Source organism: Archocentrus centrarchus, chromosome 17 (assembly GCF_007364275.1).
Source record: "Archocentrus centrarchus isolate MPI-CPG fArcCen1 chromosome 17, fArcCen1, whole genome shotgun sequence".
NCBI lineage: Eukaryota > Metazoa > Chordata > Actinopteri > Cichliformes > Cichlidae > Archocentrus > Archocentrus centrarchus.
Genome location: NC_044362.1, coordinates 22228442 through 22255610, shown reverse-complemented (window position 1 = coordinate 22255610; position 27169 = coordinate 22228442). Strand labels below are relative to the sequence as shown.

At 40.7% G+C, this 27169-nt stretch overlaps 3 protein-coding genes and 1 pseudogene across 4 annotated transcripts; all 4 read right to left on the bottom strand.

The window, feature by feature from the left end:
* Positions 1-8056: 8056 nt before the first annotated feature.
* Positions 8057-10471, bottom strand: LOC115796151 (chemokine XC receptor 1-like). Of its 2 annotated transcripts, none has more exons than XM_030752421.1 (2): positions 10332-10471; positions 8057-9646 (listed from the first exon to the last, which is right to left on the bottom strand). In XM_030752421.1, the coding sequence occupies exon 2, from the start codon at positions 9634-9636 to the stop codon at positions 8620-8622; it is 1017 nt and encodes a 338-aa protein (XP_030608281.1). In that variant the 5' UTR covers positions 9637-9646; positions 10332-10471; the 3' UTR covers positions 8057-8619. The 2 variants fall into 2 exon arrangements, with proteins under 2 accessions (XP_030608281.1, XP_030608283.1); XM_030752423.1 differs by lacking the exon at positions 10332-10471 and adding an exon at positions 9823-9881.
* Positions 10472-12939: 2468 nt separating this feature from the next.
* Positions 12940-14249, bottom strand: LOC115795596 (chemokine XC receptor 1-like; annotated as a pseudogene).
* A 5788-nt stretch (positions 14250-20037) lies between these two features.
* Positions 20038-21308, bottom strand: LOC115796237 (chemokine XC receptor 1-like). Its single transcript, XM_030752545.1, has 2 exons — positions 21271-21308; positions 20038-21164 (listed from the first exon to the last, which is right to left on the bottom strand). The coding sequence occupies exon 2, from the start codon at positions 21152-21154 to the stop codon at positions 20132-20134; it is 1023 nt and encodes a 340-aa protein (XP_030608405.1). The 5' UTR covers positions 21155-21164; positions 21271-21308; the 3' UTR covers positions 20038-20131.
* A 3638-nt stretch (positions 21309-24946) lies between these two features.
* LOC115795200 (C-C chemokine receptor type 8-like) lies at positions 24947-27026 on the bottom strand. The gene is made up of 2 exons (XM_030751012.1): positions 26949-27026; positions 24947-26402 (listed from the first exon to the last, which is right to left on the bottom strand). Exon 2 carries the CDS (start codon positions 26368-26370, stop codon positions 25363-25365), a length of 1008 nt encoding a protein of 335 aa, XP_030606872.1. The 5' UTR covers positions 26371-26402; positions 26949-27026; the 3' UTR covers positions 24947-25362.
* Between the last annotated feature and the right edge of the window lie 143 nt (positions 27027-27169).

The following is a 27169-nucleotide window of genomic DNA, read 5'->3' as shown; positions in this document are numbered from 1 at the left end:
AAGGCATGCGTTCCAGAATATGCTCCAAACGAGACCGAAGTCTCCCGAAAATATGATTTAACAGTTCGTAGGGGACAGAAAACAATGCATTAACATACAATGATAATAATTAGTATTATGTAATACAAAATCTAATCTGTACTTCCAAAGCCTGCATATGCGACCAACAGAGCAGTACATGCACGGGCAGTGGGTGTCACTCACTGCCAAATTTGTCTCCGTGTGTTCAAAGGCCACAGACAGGCGAGCACTTGCTCTCTCTCTCTCTCTAACTAAATATAGCGAAAATCCCTCGTTCGGTGCCGCCATGATTGTTGTTGTGGTCGTTGCCTCCAGCGTTGGTGAAGTTTTACAATTAGCGCCTACCGTCCCCTACAGGTTATTGAACATAACAGATGTGAAAAGCTGCCTACAAAAGGCTTTGGAAATTGTTATATAAGTATTTTAGATGTTTGTAACGAGCGAATCTATTTTATGTACGTAACTGAAGTATCATTAGGAGCACTAGTTACTGTTTTTTACATTGTGTGTGTCAGGTATAGCATTTATAAGATAAGATAAGATAGTGTTTATTTGTCACATGCACAGTTATACACAGTACAATGCACAGTGAAATGTATTTTGTACCTGCAACCTTATATACACATATAAATAAGAAGAATAAAAATTAAAAAAAAGTAATTCACACTATACACTATACTCTATATACTATACACTATACACACTTTTTAAATTAAATTATAATATTTACACTGTGCAATAATGGTCCAGTTAGGGCTCAGAGTTGAGCAGACGGATGGCTTGTGGGTAAAAACTCTTCTTCAACCTTTCAGTCTTAGCCCTCAGGCAGCGGTAACGCCGGCCTGATGGGAGCAGGGAGAAGAGAGAGTGTCCGGGGTGGCTGGGCTGTTTTAGGATCTTCATGGCCCTCAGCCTGCACTGCTTGGTGTAAATGTCCTGCAGGTTGGGGAGGGTGGTTCTGATGGTCCGTTCAGCTGAACGAACCACCCTTTTTAGGGCCATGAAGTCCTGCTTGGTGCAGTTTCCCATCCAGGTGGTGATGCTCCCACGCATGATGCTCTCGATGGTGCAGGTGTAAAAGTTCCTGAGCACCTTGAGTGGGAGCTTGAAGTCTCTCAGCCGCCTGAGGAGGTAGAGACGCTGTCTGGCCTTCTTCACAGTGATGTTTATGTGATGAGTCCAGGACAGGTCGTGTGAGATGGTCACTCCCAGGTATTTGAAAGTGTCCACTCTTTCCACCTCAGCACCACTGATGACAAGTGGATGGTAGTCCCTCTGCTGCTTCCTGCTGAAGTCCACGATCAGTTCCTTTGTTTTGCTGACGTTGAGCAGGAGGTGGTTCTCCTGGCACCAGTTCTCCAGGCGGGAGACCTCTCTCCTGTAGGCTGTCTCCTCATTGTGAGAGATTAGTCCCACAACAGCAGTGTCGTCAGCAAACTTGACGTTGGACTCTGACGTGGCCTCGCAGTCATGGGTGTACAGTGAGTACAGCAGAGGGCTGAGCACACAGCCTTGGGGGGATCCAGTGTTGAGGGTGAGGGAGGATGAGGTGAGGTGACCCACTCGTACCACCTGTGGTCTGCTGGTCAGGAAGCTGTGAACCCACCTGCACAGGGATGGGCCCAGGCCCAGGTCCAGCAGCTTAGAGACCAGCCTGGAGGGAACTATGGTGTTGAATGCTGAGCTGTAATCTACAAACAGCACTCTCACATAGTTCCCCTTACCAGTGTCTATGTGTGAAAGGGTCTTGTGGAGGAGGAAGGATATGGCGTCATCTGTGGATCTGTCTGGCCGGTATGCAAACTGTAGTGGGTCGAGGGTGGTGGGCAGTGAGGAGGTGATGAATGTCTTGATGAGTCTCTCAAAACACTTCATCACCACAGAGGTGAGTGCTATGGGCCTGAAGTCATTGGGGCTGCTGGGGTGTGGTTTCTTTGGGACAGGGACTATGATGGACTTTTTAAAGCAGGTGGGAATCACACACAGTTTCAGTGAGAGGTTGAATATCACTGTAAACACAGGTGCCAGCTGGTCAGCGCAGGTCTTAAGGACACGTCCACTAATACCGTCTGGTCCAGCCGCTTTCCTGGTGTTTACACGTCTAAACGCCCTCCTCACGTCGCGCTCCGTCACAGTGAGTGTCTCCGCCCCTCCGGCCACGTAAGAAAAGAATAATTTGCTTACCGGAGTTTTACTGCTGGCCGCCATAGTTCTTCTGTCTTCCCGCCCAGCGCCAGCCATGTATCACGTGACTAAAGAAGCGTTGTGTGATTGGCTGGAGTTTGGTTTGTCTTCAGCCAGCATCGATTGCTCTTGCCTGGGGGTGGATAACTTTTCACCGCATTTTCTGACAGCGAATTTTAGACACTGAATTTGACCTATCGCATTTGAGTACTCGAAAATATTTGCATCGAATTTTTAAAGGGTGAATTTTTTATCTTGAAATTTTGATCATTGAAAAATAAACTGAAAATGAGATAGTGAAATTTCAGAGACTTAAATTCAGAGGCAAAAAATTCAATCACTTTTTTTCGGCATTAAAAAAATTCAGTGCCAGAAATTCAATGGCATTTAAAATTCAGATCCTGATGACACAAGTTTGCTTCCATAGACAGGCACCAACTACCTTGCAGCCACAGCTCTGAGCAGCAGCCTCAACAATGGAGGTGCGGAACATGGTCCATTCGGACTCAATGTCCTCAGCCTCCTTCGGAATGTTGTCGAAGTTCTGCCGGAGGTGGGAGTTGAAGATCTCCCGGACTGGGGCTTCTGCCAGACGTTCCCAGCGCACCCTCACAATACGTTTAGGTGCGCCAGGTCTGTCCAGCATCTTCCCCCGCCACCTGATCCAACTCACCACCAGGTGGTGATCAGTTAACCGCTCAGCTCCTCTCTTCACCCGAGTGTCCAGAACATACGGCCACAGATCTGATGATACGATTACAAAATCGATCATCGACCTGCGACCTAGGGTGTCCTGGTGCCATGTGCACTTATGGTGATCCTTATGTTTGAACATGGTGTTCGTTATGGACAAACTGTGGTTTGCACAGAAGTCCAACAACAAAACACCATTCGGGTTCAGATTGGGCAGGCCGTTCCTCCCAATCATGCCCCTCCAGGTCTCACTATCATTGCCCACATGAGCGTTGAAGTCTCCCAGCAAGACTATGGAGTCACCAGATGGAGCACTCTCCAGCACCCCGCCCAGCGACTCCAAAAAGGGTGGGTACTCTGAACTGTCATTCGGCGCATAAGCGCAAACAACAGTCAGGACCCATTCCCCAGCCCGAAGGCGCAGGTAAACTACCCTCTCATCCACCGGTGAAAACTCCGACGTACAGGCAGCAAGCCGGGGGGATACAAGAATACCCACCCCAGCTCGCCGCCTCTCACCGAGGGCAACTCCAGACTGGAACAGAGTCCAGCTCTTCTCCAGGAGACTGGTTCCAGAGCCCAGGCCATGTGTTGAGGTGAGCCCAACTATATCTAGCTGGTATCTCTCAACCTCACGCACTAGCTCAGGCTCCTTCCCCACCAGAGAGGTGACATTCCATGTCCCAATAGCCAGTCTCGATAGCCGGAGATCGGTCCGCCAGGGCCTCCGCCCTTGGCCACCGCCTGACACACATTGCACCCGACCCCTGAAGAAAACTAAGGGTTTAAATATACACAAAGTTATTAGGGAGCGTGAAGACAACATGGCAACATAGAAAGCGGTATAAATTCCCTTTTTGCATCTGTGCCTCTTGCAGGTGCAACTTGACTTGAAAATCCTTCACTGCATCATAGATGTGTATAATCACGTGGTCCCGTCCCTGAAGCTGCAGATAGTGATGGTATGATGAGGCCCCATGTGAATGTGTTGAGTCATTCCAGCCAATGGCTTCACCAAAAGCCTGATCACACGAAGCCCCGTTGAACACTTAACATTTGATGTACAGTAATCCCTCACTTATAGCGGGTGTTACATTCCAGGACCACCCACGATAAGTGAAAATCCACGAAGTAGGGACGCTATATTTATTTTAATACTTATACATTATTTTAGTAGTTATACACTATTTTAAGTTTTTATAAACCCTCCCCACACACTTATACACCAAATATATACATTACTGTACAACACGTACTACGCATGTGAAGAACGAGTACTGCGAAAAACCGCGAAACAGCGAAAATAATGCAATAAATATTTTACACTAATATTGATCGAAAACCCGCGAAACAGCGAGTCCGCAAAAAGTGAAGTAGCGAGGGATTACTGTACAGCATCCCTACTGTTATGTTACATGTTGGCTGGCAGATATTTTAGCATAATTATGCAATTATTATGTTAAAATCCCCATTTCAGGTATTGTAAAACCAGATTAAATAAATCTATGCTGATCGTGGTATATCTAAGTATCAATAAACAGTTACAGGAAGTGCTTGGGTTGAGGCAGTGATGTGCAGTCAGGGGAGGCAGTGCCTCTCCTGTCATCATGACAAGTAAAATACTAGCAATGATAAGAGAAAATACATCTGACCACCTGACTGTTCTATACTATCTAGACTGTTTTATCAAACTGTTTTCTGAATTATTTCAACACTTTAATGGTCAAAAAAAATTTACACATTGCCTTCAAACACATGGAAGAAAGGTGGGGTGAGGCAGTGCAGTGCTGTGCCTCACCGCTAGTGGCGCTGTGTCACATACAATAAATGAAGCAGGTGGTTGGCGCATGCCCATTGCTGTCTCTCTTTAAATCGCCAATATACATGTTTGATTACACATGTGCTACACATGCTGATCTTCCAGGTCTGTCTAATATATTGAATGAATGTGTGTGGCATGTTTATTCTTTGTGATCCTTCATAAATGCACGGTGAAAATACACAGGGTGAGGCATACAGTACCATGCCACACCAATGGGGGGCTGCAGCAGCACTGCCCTCCTATCGTTGTAACAGAGTAACGGAGATATTCGTGGAGAAGGATAGGTGTATGGATTTCATCTTCAAATAAAGGTAAGTTTTTATTAATTTAAAAAGAGAGACACCCCCTCCCCCCCCCAAAAAAAAATAGTTTGACCTTACATTAAATATTTTGTTTTTCTTGCCATCATTGTTGAACAATATGGAGTTGATTAAAGCATAATTAATCATTAGCATAATTAAAACTGAAAAATAAGCTTCTACTTTGGGTTCATATATGTGAACATCCGACTCCAGTGGAGTCAGTGCCTCACCCATCACAAACCTCACCGTACATCACTGGGTGGAGGTGGGGGTGCTTCACTGATTTTTATTCAGGAATAAAACAATTTTAACAGTGTAGGGATTCAGCCGACCTCTTCTTTTTGGTATAACTTTCCCAGCCTTAGAAAACACACTTTTACAGAGGACTGAAGAAGCACGGGCATGCTGAAACTGAAGTTGTAAATTGTACAGGCGAGGTACTTCTGATTATGCCTATAAACTGCAGGTTTAACGCATTAAGAGGCTTCTTATGTCACAGAGAAAGGCTGACTCACACAGCCACTTTTCATCAGGAGCCCTGCTGAGTCGTTTCCTTTACTTTCTGTGAACTGACAGATATCCTCAGGTAGCTCATTGCACCTGTGTGATAAGGCAAGTCAACAAATTCAGAAGCTATTTCCTCCAGAAAAGACTGAAACTTAAACCTTTGCCTCTTATAAAGTTCACTGTCTGTGTTACGGTGCTGTCTTCAGGACTTTGCTGCACAGCATTTCCTGGTGTGTGACAGTGATTCACTGTCAGCTCACCCCAGCAGGTCTCCCTCTGTATCTTCTACCCCACCTGTCCCGCCAATCTACTCTTTTCTTCGCACATTGCAGGTGGGGAAAAAAGACACACAGACTTACCTCTGATGCCAGATCAGGTCCTCTGCCTCCCAGCTGTTTGGAAAATCCCTGTTTTCGACTTTTCCTTTGGGCATTTTGGGGGTACAGGCTAGCTTAAATGTCACTGTAAAAAGTGCTGAGGGATGTTTTTATCCACTGATCACTGATCAATGTGTCATTGCAGGGGCGTAGGAATGAGTTTCCTATTGTGGGGGACACATATTGGAAACCCGACAGATCCATAAATACTCTGAGCAAAGCATAAAAAATGCTATTTGATCTTTTACGTTCTTCTTTTTCAAATGTTTCTTGGAAAAATAGTGTGTACACCTATATTATTGCATGTATAATTTACATATGTATATGTTTTATGATCGTAAGATGTGGGCAAACTGACTTGAGCACAGATAACTGTTACCAGTGCACAGATAACTGTTACCAATGCACAGGTAATTGTTACCAGTGCATAGACAAATGTTGCCAGTGCACTAGCATGTTAAAAAAAAAAAGTTTCATTACAAATGTATGTGAGCTTTGGGGGGGCCCTAGTGGTCAGGGGGCCCTAGGCAGCCGCATATGTCGCCTATGCCTCGGGCCGTCTCTGTTCATGGCAATGATCCTGACAGACCATTTTACCTCATTCAAGAGTTTCTGACTCCTGCCACTGTCTCCCACCTCCCAAACACACAGAGCTGTTCAGAGGGGGGCAAGGGGATCGCAATGACATGACTCTATGTTGCACCTTCAAAATAAAAGCACGCGAGTTAAAGATTTCAAAATCAAGTATTTTTCTCCTCTGCTGTGTAATTTTTGGGTGGGACAAATGCGCCTGTCTCCAATATTGGGGGGGACATGTCCCCTCTGTCCCCCCAGTTCCTACGCCTATGTGTCATTGGCAACGCAGGAAAATGGGTTAGTGCGCAGGATTTGTAGTATAAGTGGTTGGAGTGCTATTTACTGGCCATTAATAATAGCCATATGAAATTATCTCGCAGGCCGAATATATTTGTGGGCCTTGAGTCTGATCATAATAATAACTAATAATAATAACATAACTGCTCAAGGCCAAATAAATTTGTCACAGGTAGATCAAATGAATGCAGTTCAGAAGTCCAAAATGATCCTAAAGTCCAGCATGTCAGCATAATGTGTCATATCATCAATATTAGTAAAACATATATTTAAAAAATAAATGTACAGGTATATGTATAAAAGTCAGTATATGGAACAAATTCAGAAGATTGACCAAAATTTTGAAGTGGACTACTTTAAATGTCATGTAAAAGCACAATGATATGCCACCAGAGATCTTGAAATGACACATAAAGTGAGTCTGCAGGGGTCACTGTGAGTCAGTGAAAAAAATGGTCACTACTGCTGCTTACATAACAGCATCAACATTATTTTTTCTTTAAAGTTACCTGCACACATATGATTTGGATCTGGAGCCTATCCCATCTGTCACAGGGCGGGAGGTAGGGTACACCCTGTACAGGTCACCAGCCTGTCGCATGTCTACAGAGAGACCGATAACCATTCACACTCACAATCACACCTATGGGCAATTTAGAATGGCCAATTAACCTAACCCCAGTATTTCACAGAATGTTCCACTGTGTTCCAAAATTTCACCTTTTATTAGATGTTAGATTCAACTCATTGTGATTGTGCAAACAAAGAAATGATCATTCCAGATCACTCATCCAGAGACAAGAATCCACAGTCATGCAGCCAGAGACCGGCACTACTATTTAAATAGGCAATGTGGTTTAAGGACACAACACAGCACGGGGGCTTGAACCGGCAACCTCTCCAGCTACAAGGCAAGGGCCTACCCACTGCGCCACTGCATTATTATTCTTTTTATTCTTACATAAATAAATTATTTGTACATAAAGGAACATTTTTCATGACTATATATGTTGTGATCTGCTTCAAAACAGGATAAAATGCCAAAATTACATTACCTTTTTTATACCTTATCCAGCCTGTGTCACTCAAGGTATTGCTTACTGTTTCTCTCAGTGATTGTGTTAATACACTTACATTTCACACTAGTTTGACTCCATCAGGAAGTGCTGTCAATGGAATCTAAGCCACCATCATATGCCACACTTCTAGAAGGAAGTGAAAACAGCTTCACTGGGTTTCAGCAACATTTTATTTTCTGCAGAACCATCAAATGAAAGTGGAACAGTGACATTTACATTTTTACACATATACATCCTTTACTTGGCACATTTAAAAAAGCTAAAAAAAGATTAGATCAATGTTCCTTTTCATGAGTCACTCTTTAATGAAGCTTAGGTGTAAGTTCAATAAGGAAAATCTGTATTCACTCCTCTGCCTGCTTTCCTGGGTATTTGGCTGCTAGTGTACTTCTGCTTTTCCATTCTGTCAGACTCAAAGCTGACATCATTCCTCTAGTCCAATCATCTTTCTGCCCGCATTCTTCAAGCCAATCAGTCTCCACTTTGAATACTTTAAATCTCACTCCTTAATTGTCATTCTTTCTTGTATACTCATTCGTGCAACCCACTTCCTCCCCATGTCCACCACACCCAAATCACTCAGTGTGCCACCCAAGTCTCTATCTTTAGCTTCACCACCCACATCTAGACTCCGGGGGGTTCTGCCCTCATTGCTGGGATTCCATTTTACTTCGATGGGACATCGGAGTCTAACCACCAAATAGATTAATTGAATTCTGTATATCAATAAATAATGTTCAACTTTTCCTAATGATCTCTCCTTATTGAAATGAATAGTTGTGCAGTCCCACCTTAACAGCAGAGCTCTGTGCTGTGAAAGCTACATTCTGAGTAACAGAAGTGTTCTGCCCGGTGTCTCTCTCCCTGTTCTTCCTACACACATTTTCACAGTGCAAAAGCTTCAACAGATGCTTTCGCAACTTCTGTGAGAGCGTATATAGAACAGGGTTCATACAGCAGTGAGAAAAGGCAAGTATTTCACAAATATGGTAGGCAATATTCAACCGTTCCTGTGCTTTACAACCTTCGGGTGTATAGAGAGACTTGATTAAAAGCAAAATATGATATGGCCCCCAGCAAATGAAAAAGGCTGCAACAATACACAACAGCATAACTACAGTCCTGTGCTTTTTTCTGTTTAGACCTTGCAGAACTGTCTTGAGGATGGCAGAATAGCAGAAAGTAATGATGGCAAATGGGAGAAAGAATAAAAGTGATACTTGGAGATAATATCCAAGTTTGTCATCAGAGCTGCCCTCGCAATAGTTAAAATCATCCAAGTTTTCCACCTTTACTTTCATAGCATCACTCAGGGATGCTGAGATGCTGATGACCCAGGCAGCTATACAGGCACCAACTGCATGCCTCTTTCTTCTAGCACAGTTGCTCTTCCATTTGTGTAGTACCACTCCAATGAAACGGGCCACTGTAATGCCAGTCAGCAGAATGACACTGCTGTACAAACCAACAAAGTATGCAGCAGTCATAAATTTGCAGACAAAGTCCCCAAAGACCCAGTGATGGAGGTGATCAGTGGCCCAGAATGGAAGTGTGAAGGTGAAGATCAAATCCGAGCAGGCCAGGTTCAGGATAAAAATATTTGTGACACTTTTCAGATTCTCGTAGATGAAAAGAACACACAAGACGAGAACATTGCCTATGACACTGATGATGAAGATCAAGATGAAGATGGGACCTGTGATAGCTGGAAAGTCTGTCTCACAAAGATATGGAACATGATCACTTGCTCCTTGATCAGTTGTCGTGTTGTTTGCCATTGTCAATTTTCTAGAAAACATACATACAAAATAAGATTTTTAAAACTTAACTAAGTACATCAACTGAGGTGTTCTATATAAACATACAGAAACTGTTCATTTTGTTTTAGTCTTTGGATATTAGGTAAACTCTAAAAAGTAATTAAATACCAAATTTGGGGTAAAAATAAAAACTGATCAACTTACCGTAAACACTGCACTGAATGTTGAATTGCGCTGTGCTGTAAACCCTAGCATGTTCCTGAGGTAACTAGTGGTTCCTCTTTTTGTTTTGCATTATTTTAGAGATGCCTACTCAACAAACCACAAAATGAAAAAAAAAAATGACTTGGGTAGTCTTTTTTTTTTTTTTACTTTGAAAATGAAATAAAATGTAACTTATGTTTTAACATATTTTGTCATCGTTTTCCCTGACAAATAACTGTCTAAAGGTATGCTACATTAATCAAAACAGACAAATCTATATTTAAGGGGTTTTATTATTTTTGTTTGTTATTTTTGTAAGAATGCTGATAATATAACATTTACAGATAAGCACAATATCCAATACTCTGTTGGGAAGAAACCATTTAATGCTGAAAATATGGAGACAGAAAAAAAAAGAGTTTACAAAACTGAGGCAGATTTATATCTTTAATGCCATGTACATTAAAGATATAAAAATAAAAAGTGCATAAAAAGTGGATATTGCCTACCATATTTGTGAAATACTTGCTTATTCTCACTGCTGTATGAACCCTCTGCTGTACATGATCTCACTGAAGGTGCAAAAGCATCTGTTGAAGGTTTTACAATGTAAAAATGTGTGCAGTTAAAATCAGGAGAGCGGCACTTCTACAGTAAATAAAGCCACTTCTGTTAATCAGGAAGTGGTTTTAACTGCACAGAGGTCTGCTGTTAAGGTGGAACTACCCACTATATATTAAACTGTGACTTGTGAAATTAAACATTGAGGCAGTATGTAAATACTTTTATTTAATTTTGCATTTGTACACTCCCTTGAAATTATAGACATATAGCTTTTCTTTTTTTATGTTTGTAATGTGCCAAGTAAAGAATGTATGCATGTAAAAATGTGAATTTAACTGCTGCACTTTCATTTGCTGTTTCTGTGAAAAATAAAAATTTGCTGAAATCCAGTGAAGCCATTTTCAGTTCTGTCTAGAAGTGTGGCTTGTAATGTTAGGCTAGATTACAAAATATTCCATTGACGACACTTTTCTTTTGTTCCAGTTAGAGTCAAACTAATGGGAAGTGTAAGTGTAGCACCAGAATCCAAAACAAAAAGAAGGGGCCTATTCCAGGAAGCAGATTTAGCTAAAAACTCCATGTTTTTTAACCCTGGCAGAAACTGTTCCAGAAATAGAGCTAACTCCAACTCTGAGTCAGTTACTGGGGTAATAGACTCTGTGAACCTAACCTGGTCACTGGTAGGTTGCCCTTCTGAAGAAGGGCAATTTGTGGCCTGAAACGTTACTTCTTACTATTAAGATTTGTTTGGATTAAAAACATGGTTTAGGAGCTTTGCCGGGGTGTGGACCCTCTTTTTTTCTCTTTACAAATTTTTTTTGTTCCAGCACCCAGCCTTCATTTTGGATGTGCGTGTCCTTGTTTCTTTTTCACTGGTAGGTTTTACCCAACAAACTCTCCTGCTGCACCCAGGGGCGCAGCTATATACTTTCTGAGGTGTATGCGGACACATTTTTAGGCACCCCCCTCAACCCAACCCAACGCAACCCAACCCACATGCATACACACACCAGGGTTCTAGCCAGAAATTTTTTTCAGGGCGGGCTCCTGTTTGCTAAATGCAGTGACAGCAGAGGGCGTCTCAGACCGGTGCGGCACCTTGCGATCAACCGCTAGCTAGAACACTGCATACTCACACACACGCGCGCGCACACACACACACACACACACACACACAAAACGCACCATCCACATCCTCTCAACATTTACTGTGTTCATGTGTGCAGATCACTTATTCATGGACTTATAAAATACAAGACTTCTATGACATAACTTACCGACTGTCTTTAAACGGGGACAGGAGAAGGGGAGGTGAAGGAGCGCAGGGCTCTGTTATTGATCATGTCAAATGCACAGCTGTTAAATACAGAAAATGCAACTACAGAAATATTTTCCCACATCATTTTGGCGCCCCCCCTCTGGTGTGGCGCCCCTGTGCATTGCATATAGTGTATACGCCCTTTTTGCACCACTGGCTGCACCTGAACCACCTGTCGGAGACAGGGGAGGGGAGAAGTCAGCGAGATACTCAGAGTTTGTTGGGTAAAACCTACCAGCGACCAGGTTAGGTTCACAGAGTCTATTACCCCAGTAACTGACTCAGAGTTGGAGTTAGCTCTATTTCTGGAACAGTTTCTGCCAGGGTTAACAAACATGGAGTTTTTAGCTAAACCTGCTTCCTGGAATAGGCCCCTGCTTTTTGTTTTGGACTCTGGTGCTTCCTGTTTTCTTTTGTTCTGTCTTGGTTGTCTCAGCGACTGCAGTTTTAATGAAGTGGACCACCTTAAATGGTGTGTTCAAGCACAATGATATGACACCAGAGATCTAGAAATGACATAAAGTGAGTGCAGGGGTCACTGTGAGTCAGTGAAAAAATGGTCACAGAAAATGCTGCTGCTTTTGTATAACAGTCTCAACATTTTTTTTTTCTTTAAAGTTAAATACTTGCACACCTGACATCGTCTGACTTTTTCTCTTTTGATGGCCATTGCTGCCATATCAATGTCCATATTCTTGTATTTACAGCATTGTCCTCTATGGTTATTCCAACCATTCACATTTTATTATTACACAAAAAAATTCCTCATGACCATGTGTGTTGTCATCTACTTCAAAATAAAATAAAATGCCAACATGACCTTACCTTGTATATATTTAGTCCATGTCATTTTAGTTACTGCTGACTGCTTCCTTCTATGATTGTGTAAATATACTTACACTTCCCATTAGTTTGACTCTAACTGGAACAAAAGAAAAGTGTCGTCAATGGAATATTTTGTAATCTAGCCTAACATTACAAGCCACACTTCTAGACAGAACTGAAAATGGCTTCACTGGTTTTCAGCAAATTTTTTTTTATTTTTCACAGAAACAGCAAATGAAAGTGCAGCAGTTAAATTCACATTTTTACATGCATACATTCTTTACTTGGCACATTACAAACATAAAAAAAATAAAAAGCTATATGTCTATAATTTCAAGGGAGTGTACAAATGCAAAATTAAATAAAAGTATTTACATACTGACTCAATGTTTAATTTCACAAGTCACAGTTTAATATATAGTGGGTAGTTCCACCTTAACAGCGGACTTCTGTGCAGTTAAAACCACTACCTGATTAACAGAAGTGGCTTTATTTACTACAAGTGCTGCTCTCCTGATTCTTCCTACACACATTTTTACATTGTAAAACCTTCAACAGATGCTTTTGGACCTTCTGTGACAGCATGTACAGCAGAGGGTTCATACAGCAGTGAGAATAAGCAAGTATTTCACAAATATGGTAAGCAATATCAAACCGTTCCTGTGCCTTACAACCTTTGGGTGTGTAGAGAGACTTGATTAAAAGCAGAATATGGTATGGCCCCCAGCAAATGAAAAAGACTACAACAATACACAACAATGCAGCTACAGTCCTGTGCTTTTTTCTGTTTAAACCTTGCAGAACTGTTTTGAGGATAGCAGCATAGCAGAAAGTAATGATGGCAAAGGGGAAGAAGAATAGCAGGGACACCTGGAGATAATATTCAAGCTTGTCATCAAATCCAGTTTCACAATAGTTAACATCATCCCAGTTTTCCACCTTTACTTTCATAGCATCGCGCAGGGATGCTGAGATGCTGATGACCCAGGCAGCTATACAAGCACCAGCTGCATACCTCTTCCTTTCTAAGTTGCTTGGCCATTTGTGCAGCACCACTTTAATGAAACGATCCACTGTCATGGCAGTCAGCAGAATGACACTGCTGTACAGCCCAACAAAGTATGCAGCAGTCATAAATTTGCAGACAAAGTCCCCAAAGACCCAGTGATGGAGGTGATCAGTGGCCCAGAATGGAAGTGTGACAGTGAAGGTCAGATCAGAGCAGGCCAGGTTCAGAATAAAAATATTTGTGACACTTTTCAGATTCTCATAGATGAAAAGAGCACATAAGAGGAGAACATTGCCTATGACACTGATGATGAAGATCACGACGAAGGCGGGACCCTTGATAGCTGGAAAGTCTGTCTCACAGAGATATTCAACATAATCACTCACTCCATCATCAGTTGTTGTGAAGTTGTTTGCCATTGTCAGTTTTCTAGAAAACACAAAAGTAGATTTTCTTTTTAAATGTAATTAAACACATTAACTGAGCAGTTTTCTATAAACATACAAAAACTCTTTAGATTTGGGTTTTCTATAATATGTAAACTATAGCAAGTAATAAAGTTCCGAATTAGGGGAACAAACACAAAGTCTTACCTCAAGCATGCGCTATCTAGTCTTCTGTTGATTAACATTTTGCGGATAAAGTTGTGCCATTCTTAAGTACACTGATTGTTCCTCTTTTTGTTTCATAATAAGTCAGAGATGCCTTACTAAAACCACATAAAAAAACATAGACAAAAATGAAACCTAAACAAAGTGAAACTTATGTTTTAATATTTTTGTAACAGTTTTCAATGACATATAAGACATATACCCATATGGAAACATACTACACTAATCAGAACAGACTGTTAGGGATTATTTTTTACTCAATGAATAAAGGACAAATGTTTAAAGGTAAAACTCCAGTAAATTAATTACTAAACAGAGGATCAACCAAATAATAAACAATTAAATAATACATTAGACAGGGAGCACCAAATCAGGAAGTACTAGACTAACTCCTCTGTTTCAGTGCATCTTATCTTGAGGACTGGCCACAGAACGTACAATTAAAACATCACCAAAGTTACCTTGAAAAAGTAATCTGATTACTGATTACTCCTTTAAAAAGTAACTTAGTTACTTTACTGATTACTTAATTTTAGAAGTAACTAAGTTAGATTACAAGTTACTTTATTAGTTACACTCCTAAAGATTCTTGGAAAACAGGTTATTTCTTCATTTTTTTTATATAAATCATGTTGACGGCACTCTTTTTACCAATATAAGCAAAGACATTACGCGTAAATGCACATAGAAACATTGGAATCACTTTATGGCAGACGATCACTTTTTGGCACAACACTGGCAGCATTGTTGCATCAGCCAGACGTCACATTATTTTTGCTTTCTTCTTGCGTCTTGGGGATATCCCCGAGACGCAAGAAGAAAGCAAAAATATATCTTTTTACTAAGGAGAATGACAAAAATAGTAAGGGACAGTGACTTGGATAAGTTACTTTAATCTAAGTAATGCGTGAATGACATCACTGGAGAAAAACAAAACAAGATTCAAAACACAAAAGTATTTATGCTGAAACAACAGAAACAGCCAAATTACCACTGGGACGTATTGGACTCTGGCAAAGAGTGAATTTTTCCACTGGTCCTCAGATACAGGTCCTTGATAATGCTGATGACACACAGATGCACCAGGCTGTGGCATGGAAGCAAAACTCCACCCCAGGAGGAGAACAGGGGCCTATTCCAGGAAGCAGGTTTAGCTAACAGGTTTAGCTGACTTGAAAACTCAAATATATATATATTATGGGGAGATAAACTATTTAGCATTACGTGTATTAGTTACATTTACTAGCAATTATTTGCATGATTATATTTGTTAGTTTTATTTGTATATAGCATTATTTACTTATTAGTGGTCTGAAACAGACTTTTTCCTTCTCAAAGTGTGTAGGCTGGTCATTCCTTAGGTGTGGTTGTCATAGAAACCAGTGTAGAAATTCTATAAAAGGTCAAAGGGTATATTCTTTAGGAGAAGTGGAGGATGGGGGATATAAGCAGAGGACAGACTGTGAGAAACTTAGACTGGGTGAGGAAGAGAGCCAGAAAGGTAAGGTCTGATCTAGTCTCTCAGATATATCTGATTCAAACATGTTTTATATCATATACTCTGTTAATTAATGCTTGAATAAATGTTTAGATTATGACGTGAGTATTTGCATGACCTGTGTGTTTCTTTTCACCATCAACGAACCTGGGTGGGATCACTGGATTGGAAGTTTTAAACAAAGTAAAGATTTCTAAAGTACAATTGGAAAACAGATCCCAACTATATTATTTATATATATATATATAATCTTCTCTCTTATCTGTTCAATATCGCAATCGATTCACGGTCACTCGTTAGATCAGCGTTCTCCATCCTTGTTGATCATGTACAGCTTCTTTTATTTCAGCGATTGTCATATTTGTATCCTGTTTGATGGTGTCAAGCCAGCAAGTTCTTGGTCGGCTTTGTCCTCTATGTCCGCTGACCATTCTGAGTGTCATGGTCACTGTTTTGCTGTTTAGACGAATATTGTCTTGTGTTTTTTGCTAAACTTTTCCCTCTAGTGGTCACTTTTGGTTAGTCATCCAAAAAAACAGTAGAAGAAGCTGTAAACAGGAAGCACAGCACAGTCGCAGCTACTCGGCAGCTCCTCAGCCCTGCTTATGTTGTTTTCTTGCTTGCTAAAGCATCATCTGTGAGTATTATAAATTGAAATAATCACACGTGAGAGTAGTTGCTGCAGACACCTTCATTTGGAGAGAAAATATGCATTTTTATGTTTGAAGTAAGCTCGGTTTGTTGCTAGCTAACTATAAGCTAACTATAAGGGGCACCTGTCTGCATATGAAAATGGTGTATGTTGTGATTTTCACATTGTTATCGCAGCAATCATACTTATATGTATTCTTGTTTATCCTGTTACAGTTTCACAGAAAAATTGATGTCAGTAAACTCTGCAAGATGTCCTCCCTGAGTCTGTGGAGTTTCTGCATTCATTCTGTTTAGCTGTTTGGATAGCTAGTGGCATTTGAGCTTGGATTCGGGAGACAGACACCCTCTCTATTTTTAAGATTAGGCTTAAAACTTTCCTTTATGATAAAGCTTATAGTTAGGGCTGGATCAGGTGACCCTGAACCATCCCTTAGTTATGCTGCTATAGGCCTAGTCTGCTGGGGGGTTCACATAATGCACTGTTTCTCATTCACCTTATTTACTTTGTTTATACTCCACTCTGCATTTAATCATTAATTGATATTAATCTCTGGCTCTCTTCCACAGCATGTCTTTCTCTCCCCTCAGCCCAACCGGTCGCGGCAGATGACTGCCCCTCCCTGAGCCTGGTTCTGCTGGAGGTTTCTTCCTGTTAAAAGGGAGTTTTTCCTTCCCACTGTCGCCAAGTGCTTGCTCATAGGGGGTCGTTTTGACTGTTGGGTTTTCTCTGTATTATTGTAGGGTCTTTACCCACAATACAAAGCTTGAACCAAGTGTTTATAACTCTTACCCCTTTTTTTGGCAGAATTGGACAAAGCAATCTCCTGCTTCATTTGTCTCTCCCAAACCATAGCTACCGACAATATCTGTCTCTGTTGCTGTACCCACCTTGGAATTAAAGTCTCCGATGATGTATACTATGTCCTTTCTCGGTGTCAGATCTAGTGCCCGCCAAATCTCTGTGTAATAAAACTCTATCTCCTCTTCCTCTGAGCCGCAGATCGGAGCATAGATTTGGATGATGGTGATATTGCGTCCCTGTCCTTTGAATCGTGTGGCCATCACTTGATCACTGACTGGATAATAAACTTCAAGGGCCTTGGCGATCTGCTTTGACAGAATGAATCCAACTCCCCAGCGACAAATGTTTGAATTGCCAGAATAATAGAAAACATGATTTCCAGAGTTGAAATAACCACTGCCTCGCCAATGCACTTCACTTACTCCAAGGATATCAATGTCCAGCTGGGTCATTTCTCTCTTGACAATTTTGAGTTTGCCAATATTTAGTCCATTTACATTCCATGTTCCGATTTTCATACTCCGTGTGGCTTTGACCTGTCCACGTCATCACTGTTCTGGCTAATTGGATAATCTCGTTGCTCTTCCCCAGTAGCTGTTTGGATACTTTGCGGCCAGGGGGTCCCACCACTCGGCACCATGTCTGTATCATGGTTTGAACTACGATCCATTGAGTATGTTGGCATAATACTGGGGGAGTTTACCAGGTCTTTCCCCAGGCCAAAGCCATTTCACCACCATTATTCAATGACGTTGACACCCCCCCAACCACGTTGAAGAGAATGGTTGGACTTTGGGGTGTGTATATATACATACAGGGGCGGGCTGGGGTTGAAATTCTGCCCGGGAGCTTGGTTTAGAGAGGCCTTTTATCTGATTGTACAACGGAGCAGCAAAAGGGGGAAAAAAGATCGTCAATCCCCCCTTAGCTGGTGTCTCGCCCTTCACCTCTCCTAATAGTGTGCTGGCTGGGCTGCAGTGTTAATTTTGACAGCAAATTTTGATTTAGTTTTAGTCATAGTCTTTTGACGAAAATGTAATTTAGTTTTCGTCATAATTTAGTCATTTGAATAGTTTTAGTTTTAGTTGACGAATATCATAAGAATATAGTCGGCTAAATCTACAGTCGATTTAGTCGACTAAAATATAAAGGTAGTAAATTGTAAATGCTTTTTCTTCAGTTCCCTTGAATTAGTCATTATACACACTTACACAAAATTAAACATTTATTCAAAGTTATGGAATATTATTAATAATATTAACATTAGCGTTTCACCTGCTTCCCACACACCTGATCATTAACACCACCTTACTGAGATAATAAGAGCGTTTTACAGCAGGACACGCTCTGAAAGGTACAGGGCAGTGTTCAGAACTAAGATTAGGAAAGGCTAGTCCACCGCAGTGTGGTGATTTTCTGTAAACACAAACGCTAAACTGGGAAAAACACTTTACCCTGCATGACATTAAAATGCTTACCTTTGCATGGAGATCTGGGTGACAGGTTTCCACATGTTGTTTAAGATTTGTCATGTTTTTACCCGAGTTAGTGGCCCCACATTGTTTTCACATTGTTTTGTTTGTCACAACGTCAAAGGACAAATGTGTCAATACATCGACTCTTCTCTTTTCTCCCTGCTGACATTGTTTACGTAATTTAGTTCTATCAGAAGTAAAGACAAATCACAGGCTAGTTTGGCCTTCCTGGGTTTAGAGCAAATTTGTGCAACTGTGCATTTGATTGGATGTTTTCCTAACTTGTCCCACCCTGTCACAAAATTAAATAATTTCTAATTGGCTGTTTTCCTAATTTGTCCTTGCCTTTCACAAAATTAAATGAGTTCTGATTGGATGTCATCCCCGCCAAGCATTTTTGTCTCATTTTCATTCGTTGACAAAAGCGTCAGTTAATTTTGTCATCCTTTTTATCCTTTTAGGTAGTTTTTATTTAGTTATCATCTAGTTTTCGTCAATATGGTGTCCTCGTAGCTTCTGTCATGATGTGGCTGGTATGTCCTGCTACAAGCATAAACCTGTCTGTTAGTAGCAGTCATTGAATTAGGAGACAATGAAGTGTGTGCAAATTTGGTGGGGGTCACTAACAATGAAACTCTTGTTGAAACTTATACATGGAGATATGCCTTTTCTGTCAAATTACTTCACATTCTGCTATGTCCACATGTGGTGAAACAGGTCAGGATAAACAGCCACTAACAGCCTTCAAAGGTGAATTACTGGATTTTTATGAACTGATGCATACGGAAGCTTGTTTCCACCACTAAAAAAAAAATTGCCATCCGTAACCTGTTATTTTCTTGAAATTTCAAGTTAATAAGTCTAAATTTCAAGTTACTTTCTCGAAATTTCGATTTTGCGCTGCCAATCAGGAAGCTCCATGATCTGTACATCATTTTCTTGTTAACTGGAAGCAGGAAGCTGAAGGTATCAGCTGTCTGACAGATAGTGGTGGACAGTAACGAAGTACAAATACTTCGTTACTGTACTTAAGTAGATTTTTCAGGTATCTGTACTTGAGTATTTATTTTTTGACAACTTTTTACTTTTACTCACTACATTTTTACACAAGTATCTGTACTTTCTACTTCTGGCATTTTTAAAACAAGCTCGTTACTTTAGGTTTAATGCGTCTGAGAAACGTTTGCATTTCCGGTCAGTGAGGGAGCCGGCTTTTGATTGTAAGCGTTTTTTTCTTGGAAGTCACAACAACAGGGTGGGGGGGGGGGGGGGGGGGGGGGGCAGACACCCAACAGAAATTTGCTGTCAGTGCATTTATCAGCCTATCATGACATGCCAAAAGAACAGAGAAGTGAAAACAGCTTTACTGGATCCTAGGAAATGTTATTTTGTACAGAAACAGCAAATTAAAGTGCAGCAGTGAAATACAAATTTTTATATACACATCTTTGAAGTGGCACACTAAAATAAAACATGGATGTCTATAATTTATAAATTATACCAAAGATGTACAATTACATAAAAGCCCTCACAGAAGGACTTTATATTTAATATCAAGAGTGACTGTTTAATGGATAGTTGTGTAGTTCCAACTTAACAGCAGAGCTCTGTGCTGTGAAAGTTACTTTCTGACTAACAGAAGTGGCACCCATGTCTCTCTCCCTGTTCTTCCTGCACACATTTTCACAGCGCAAAAGCTTCAACAGATGCTTTCGCAACTTCTGTGAGAGCGTATACAGCAGAGGGTTCATACAGCAGTGAGAATAGGCAAGTATTTCACAGATATGGTAGGCAATATCCAATCGTTCCTGTGCCTTACAACCTTTGGGTCTATAGAGAGACTTGATTAAAAGCAAAATATGATATGGCCCCCAGCAAATGAAAAAGGCTGCAACAATACACAACAGCACAGCTACAGTCCTGTGCTTTTTTCTGTTTAAAGCTTGCAAAACTGTCTTGAGGATGGCAGAATAGCAGAAAGTAATGATGGCAAATGGGAGGAAGAATAACAGTGATACTTGGAGATAATATCCAAGTTTGTCATCATCGCTGTCCTCGCAATAGTTAACATCATCCCAGTTTTCCACTTTTACTTTCATAGCATCGCGCAGGGATGCTGAGATGCTGATGACCCAGGCAGCTACACAAGTACCAATTCCACACCTCTTTCTGCCGAGGTAGCTCAGCCAGTTGTGCAGCACCACGGTAATGAAACGATCCACTGTCATTGCAGTCAGCAGAATGACACTGCTGTACAAACCAACAAAGAATGCAGCAGTCATAAATTTGCAGACAAAGTCCCCAAAGACCCAGTGATGGAGGTGATCAGTGGCCCAGAATGGAAGTGTGAAGGTGAAGATCAAATCAGAGCAGGCCAGGTTCAGGATAAAAATATTTGTGATGCTTTTCAGGTTCTCATACATGAAAAGAACACATAAGAGGAGACCATTGCCTATGACACTGATGATGAAGATCAAGATGAAGGCAGGACCAGTGATAGCTGGAAAGTCAGTCTCACAAAGATATTCAACATGATCGCTCACTCCGTCATCAGCTGTTGTGAAATTGTTTGCCATTGTCAATTTTCTAGAAAACATAAACACAAAAGTAGATTTTGTATATTATGTAAACCATAGACAGCAATAAGGTACCAAATTAGAAGAACAAACACAGCAAGTACTGATCAACTTACCCCAAACATCAGCTGTCACGTCTTGTGTTGAATTGCACTGTACTGTAAATGCTGTGATGTTCTTGAGTTAACTAATAGTTCCTCTTTTTGTTTCACATTAAGTCAGAGCTGCTGTTGCTGCTTTAACAAAACCCACATAATAAACATACAGGCAGCCTTTTTTTCCACATTGAAAATCAAACTTGAGCAAAATACAAAGCATATTTCAATGTTTTTGTCATAATTTTCACTGACATGTGAATGTCTATAAACATGTTGCACGTAAGACTTTTTCCTATTGCAAAGAATAAAAATATTGCTGATGAGATCAAAATGTGAAAATAAGCACAATACCCAATACGTTTTTAAGAAAAGGTTATTTTCAGATGAAAATAGGAAACACACTGTCATGATCCAGGGCCAGTGGCCCTGCATTTTGAGTTCTGGTTATGTTTCTTAGTTTTTCTTACAGTCTAGTTTCTCAGTTGTTGCAGTTTTGTATTGTTTTGGGGTTTTTGTCAATTATAGGTTATTCTGATTTTCCTGTGTTCCCGTCTTCCTGTGTCTTTGTGCTCCTGTGTCTGTGCTTCTCTGTGTATCTGTCTCCCTGTGTTCTTGTGTGCTGGTGTTTGTCTTTATTGTTTGTGTTTCAGGTGTCTGTGTCTTCTCTGTTCAGTTGTTCCCTGTCTTGTGTCAGCTTAGGTGTTGTTGGGTTTTGTTTTGTCATGTTTAGATTCCCTCTGTGTGCCAGTCTCCTTATGTGTCAAGTCTGCGTGTACCATGTTGGGTTACTTCCTGTTTTATTTTGCCAGTTCTTTGTCCTGTGTCCTTGTGTTTTGCTTTACCTCCGTGAGTCTCGTTAGTGTTATTCTGTTCAGCTGTTTGCCCCAGCTGTTTCCACTCACCCCTCGTCTCCTCTGTGTATTTATTGTCTGAGTTTTCCTCTGGTCAGCTGTCAGAGTCTTGTTGTCTTTGTGGCAGTGGTTTTTGTTCCTGTGTTTCCCTAGCTTCTTGATTTCCCTAGTTTCCTTTCAGTTTAAGTTTTCTTTAGTTTGTTATCTTCTTAAGGTTTTTGTATTTGCATTAGCCACAATAAAGGCTCTTTTTGTTTTACACCACTACCTGCTCCTGTGTCCTCCGTTTTGGGTCCTCTCCACCTTCCCATGCCACATGGCCTGCACCCCTGGACCGTGACACACAAAACCTACAAAAGTGATATATAAATATATATTTCTAATAACATCATCCATGCATGTACAGCACAATCAGTACAGCAATACTAATGATACAGGTGGAAAAAACATTGATGAAAATTGAAACACAGATTATTACACATCACTGTTGTTATTGTTATTTGTTGCAAATTCAGCTCCGTGTGTGTGAGAAAGAGAGAGGTCAGATTTATAAATCTGTACAGAAATTTGTGAATGTGAAGAGGAATCTCAGAATGTGTATGTACTCAGATGTGTAAATAAATCTGTAAGCATGTGTGGGCATGGAGTTTCTGTTTTGCTTGAATCACTAAAAATACACACAAGTCACTCAGATTTTCAGTAGTTTTTTTTTTTCTTACTCATGACTTTTGCTTCACTTCTGCTAAGGCAGCTCTGTGCAGTGATTTCTACTTGTCTGTGAATTGAGGGTTCTTTAACTTTGAACTCAGGCTCACAGGCTTAGGCTTTCTCACGTGGTCATTAAGTACCACCCGATGGGGTATTACTCAGTTTTCAAGCGTCACATCAGTCAGCTGGTAGTGGTGGTTGTGCTAATGAAAGCAGGCTCAGGTTGACAGATGTGCTTGTTGTACGGGGACAGCAAGACAGTCATGAGATGTGTGGTAGGAGCAGTAGATGACTTCAGAGTGGAGATGGGATTACATCAGGGATCGTCTGTGAGCCGACAGATGAGGTGGAGTAGGAGTCTCTGTGGACTCTGATGTTTACAGATGACATTCTGATCTGCAGTGAGAGTAGGGAGCAGGTGGAAGAGAGCCTGGAGAGGTGGGGTGTGCTCTGGAGAGAAGTGGATCGAAAGTCAGTAGAAGCAAGACAGAATACGTGTGCATAATTGAGAGAGAGAAATGTGGAAAAGTGAACATCCAAGGAGTAGCAATAATCAAAGTGCATGAGTTTAAATACTTGGGGTCAACCATCCAAAGCAACAGACAGTGTACAAGAGAGGTGACGACGAGAGTGCAGGCAGGGTAGGGTGGGTGGAGACGAACGTGTCAGGGGTGATTTGTGACAGAAGGATAACACCAAGAGTGAAAAAGAAGCTGGCTGTGAGACCTGCTATGATGTATGGCACTAACAAAAAGACAGGAGGCTGACCTGGAGGTGGCAGAGTTGAAGATGCTCAAATTTTCATTGAACGTGACCAGGACAGGCAAGATTAAATCAAGATCAAGATTATTTATTTGTGTTCCTTGGGAGAAATTTGTCTCAGTTTAAAAAGTGGAAGAGGGTAACCCTGCACAATAAAACAGAGCAAAAACACCACTAAAATACAACAAATACAATAAAACAACAAAAACAAATTTACAGACAGTAGAACTGTAAATTTAAAAATGGAAATGGAATGGAATGGAAATACATCAGAGCGGCAGCTCAGGTTGAGCGGTTTGGAGACAAAGTTAGAGGCAAGGCTGAGATGGTTTGAACATGTGCAGAGGAGAGACGGTGGAGATATTAGACAAAGTATGTTGAAGATGGAACTGTCATCCTGAAAAGAAGAAGACCTCAGAGGCGGTTCATGGATGTCATGAAGGAGGACATGCAGTGGTTGGTGTGACAGAGGAGGATGCTGGAGATAGGGTGAGATGGAGACAGATAACCCGCTGTGGTGACCCCTAAAGGGGGCAGCTGAAAGAGGAAGAAGAAGACTTAATACCTGCTTCCTTATGAAAAAGACATTAAAAACGTCCCTTTTTCATGTTTAATAATCCCTCAAACAACTCTGTGAGATTCTTCTCCAGCCAGACGTGTATACTATGAACAAAGTTCAATCAAGCCAGTCTGTCTTTGCATTAGCTGGCTCAACAAAACCTAAACCCGCAGTTGGAGATAACGAGCATCACAACAGTGGTTATCAACTTTCTGTGTTAAGCTGGGCTTTCTGCTTCAGTTTTGTGTGCACGCACATAAAAAAGGGTGCATTTCAAGGATCATATGACTGTTCTTCTGCACAAAATGATTCCTATAGGTGCTGCCAGATCCAGTCAGAAATGTTATCAGATGATGATGATAAAAATGGTGATTAAAAATGTATAAAGAACATAAAAAATAACAGTAAAATGCAACATTTTTACACGTAAGACAAAAGATTAATGCTGCAAAAAACTCAATCTAGTAATTTAGTGCACAAGTTAATAATTTTGTTGCTGAGTATGCTCTCAGTGCTGTTGTCTATTTCTAAGGTGACAGCTGCAGATTAGCCCTCTGAAACTTTAAATTAGACCCACTGAAACATGTGGAAATCACTTTAATCTGTCTGCAGATTAAAGCAAAACTAATTTGACTGATTGAGTAGGTATACTTGGTGTATGTTCTGTGTTCTAGTAGCTGCACTTCCATCAGGTAAAAGTGACTTAGCAGCAGATTAGGACCAGGAATAACCGCATTTATACATTTTTCTGCATCACTAAATTTACACATGCTCATTCCCAAGTCTGGTGCACAGTATAGTATTTATTCAGTGGTATTAGGAAAATACAGCTTAACAATTTGCACATATAAAATGTATTCACCCAACAGAGAATGTATAATGCACTTAAAACATACTGTAAGTAAAAGAATCTGTGAAACTGCTACGCTTCCAGACAATTTAAAACCAAAACTCGGAATAAGACCTGCTGCCAACCAGGTTACGTGTTCAAGTTACTATGGTGATTTAAACCGGTAAAAGAAACAATTTTGTAATGCGGAAAACTCAACTCGATAAGCCATTAATCTCATTTCACAGTGCATCCCACTAGCATTAACAAAAGCCAATCTCTATGATTAAAAGCTACCACTCACTTTTCAATGCTGTTAATTTCAGCTAATTTATCTGATCAAATCCTAACGCATCTTGTCATCTAACTCTAAGGGATGCTCATGGCAGGGCATTGTAACTTCACATTTCTTCAGCATTTTGGAGAGGTATGAATGCCATTGAACCGTCATTATCACTCTCATCTCTGCATAGTGATAATTTATTGCACGGCATGGGGAGATGCCTCCTAAACCTTTGTGCTCCAATTATATGGACCAGAGGGCTGAGGCAGCAGAAGGTGTGAGTCATGGGATTGATAATGAACCATGTATAGTGCAATGCATATATCACCTCATGTGTGTGCATACGAACATCCAATATTAGCAAGGATTGTATAAAGATGTGGACATTGTAAGGAGCCAAGCAAAGAAAAGTGCCAACAGTTATCCATAAAATCAGTTTTGAAGGCTGCTGATGGCTGTTTATCCTGCCCTGTTTCACCATTATCCATATGTGGACATAGCAGAATGTAATGATAAGGAAAGGAATGAGAAAGAAAAGGCAAATCTCCATGTACATGTCAAAGAGTTCCATAGTTTTGGACTCCACCAAAGTTACACATACTTTACTGCTGCCAAATTCAACAACTTTGCTACTTACAGACAGCTTTATGCTTGCAGCAGCACATACCAGCCACATCACAACGCTAGCTACGCGGACACTATATTGTCTTGAGACCCATACAGACAAACATGAAGCCTGAATCACAGTAACATAATAATACAGAGGCATGGCAGTGAGGATCACCACAGAGGTGAACAGTCCCAGATAATAAATCCCTATCCCTACTCCACAGGTCCACTCTCCAAAGATCCATTCATGCAGTTCATTGCAGGCCGCAAAGGGCAAGGTCAGCGTGAAGCAAAGGTTAGAAATTGTGAGTTGCAGAAGTAAGAGATCCGATGTGGTCTTCCAAGGTCGTTCCATCCGGAGAACCCACAGCAGGAAGCTGTTTCCAGACAGGCTGATGCAGAAGGTGAGAGTGGTGAATGCAGCAGCATAGTGAAGTGCTGTTTTGTCAATGTGAGTCTCAGCCTCGCTTTCAGCCTTATCATGGATATAGTCATAATCGTCATTGTTCATGGCCATTATTTACTTTTGGTGGTCTTGTGAGGAAATTACTGTTGATGAATAAAGAAAATGGGGTATGTAAATTTTTTAAAGTTATTTAAATCAAGTTCATATAAATTATTGCATTAATGGAAAAAATTGTGGTGCAGATATAGTAGTAACAGACAGATAAAACAAATGCAGTTCAGAAACATCAGAAATAATCACAAAGTTGTTTGGCATACTCTTCTGTATGTTTCATGCCTTGAACAGAAGGTGTGTCCACAGAGGTTATTGTGAACAAGTGGGGAAAAAACGGTCATAACACATCCTGTTGCTTGCACAACAGCATTGACTTTTCCATCCTCTTAAAAGTTAAATACCTGCATATATATAAGATGTGTCTGTTTGGTGTACCTCATTTTATTCCACACAGAAGTTTTATTTAAGATTCTCAGTTTGATTCATATTGCTGTAACATTAAATTCCACCCCATATTCTCAGATTTCCATGCATTTTCTTATATTTCTATTCTAAACTTTCACATTTCATTATCATGTAAATCATTTCTTATGACTACGTTAGGACCTAATTCAAAACTGCCAGGGAGAGCTTACCTTGTGCATGCACAGTCGTGTCACTTTAGGTACTGCTCACTGTTTCCCTCAGTGATTGTGTTAATGCACTTGTACCTCATACTCATTTGACTGAATCAGGAACCACAGAAATTTGCTGTCAATGCATTTTTTTCAGTTCAGCCTATCATGACTCACCAAAAAATTTAGAGAGAACAAAGAAGTGAAAACATCTCCACTGGATTCTAGCAACATTTTATTTC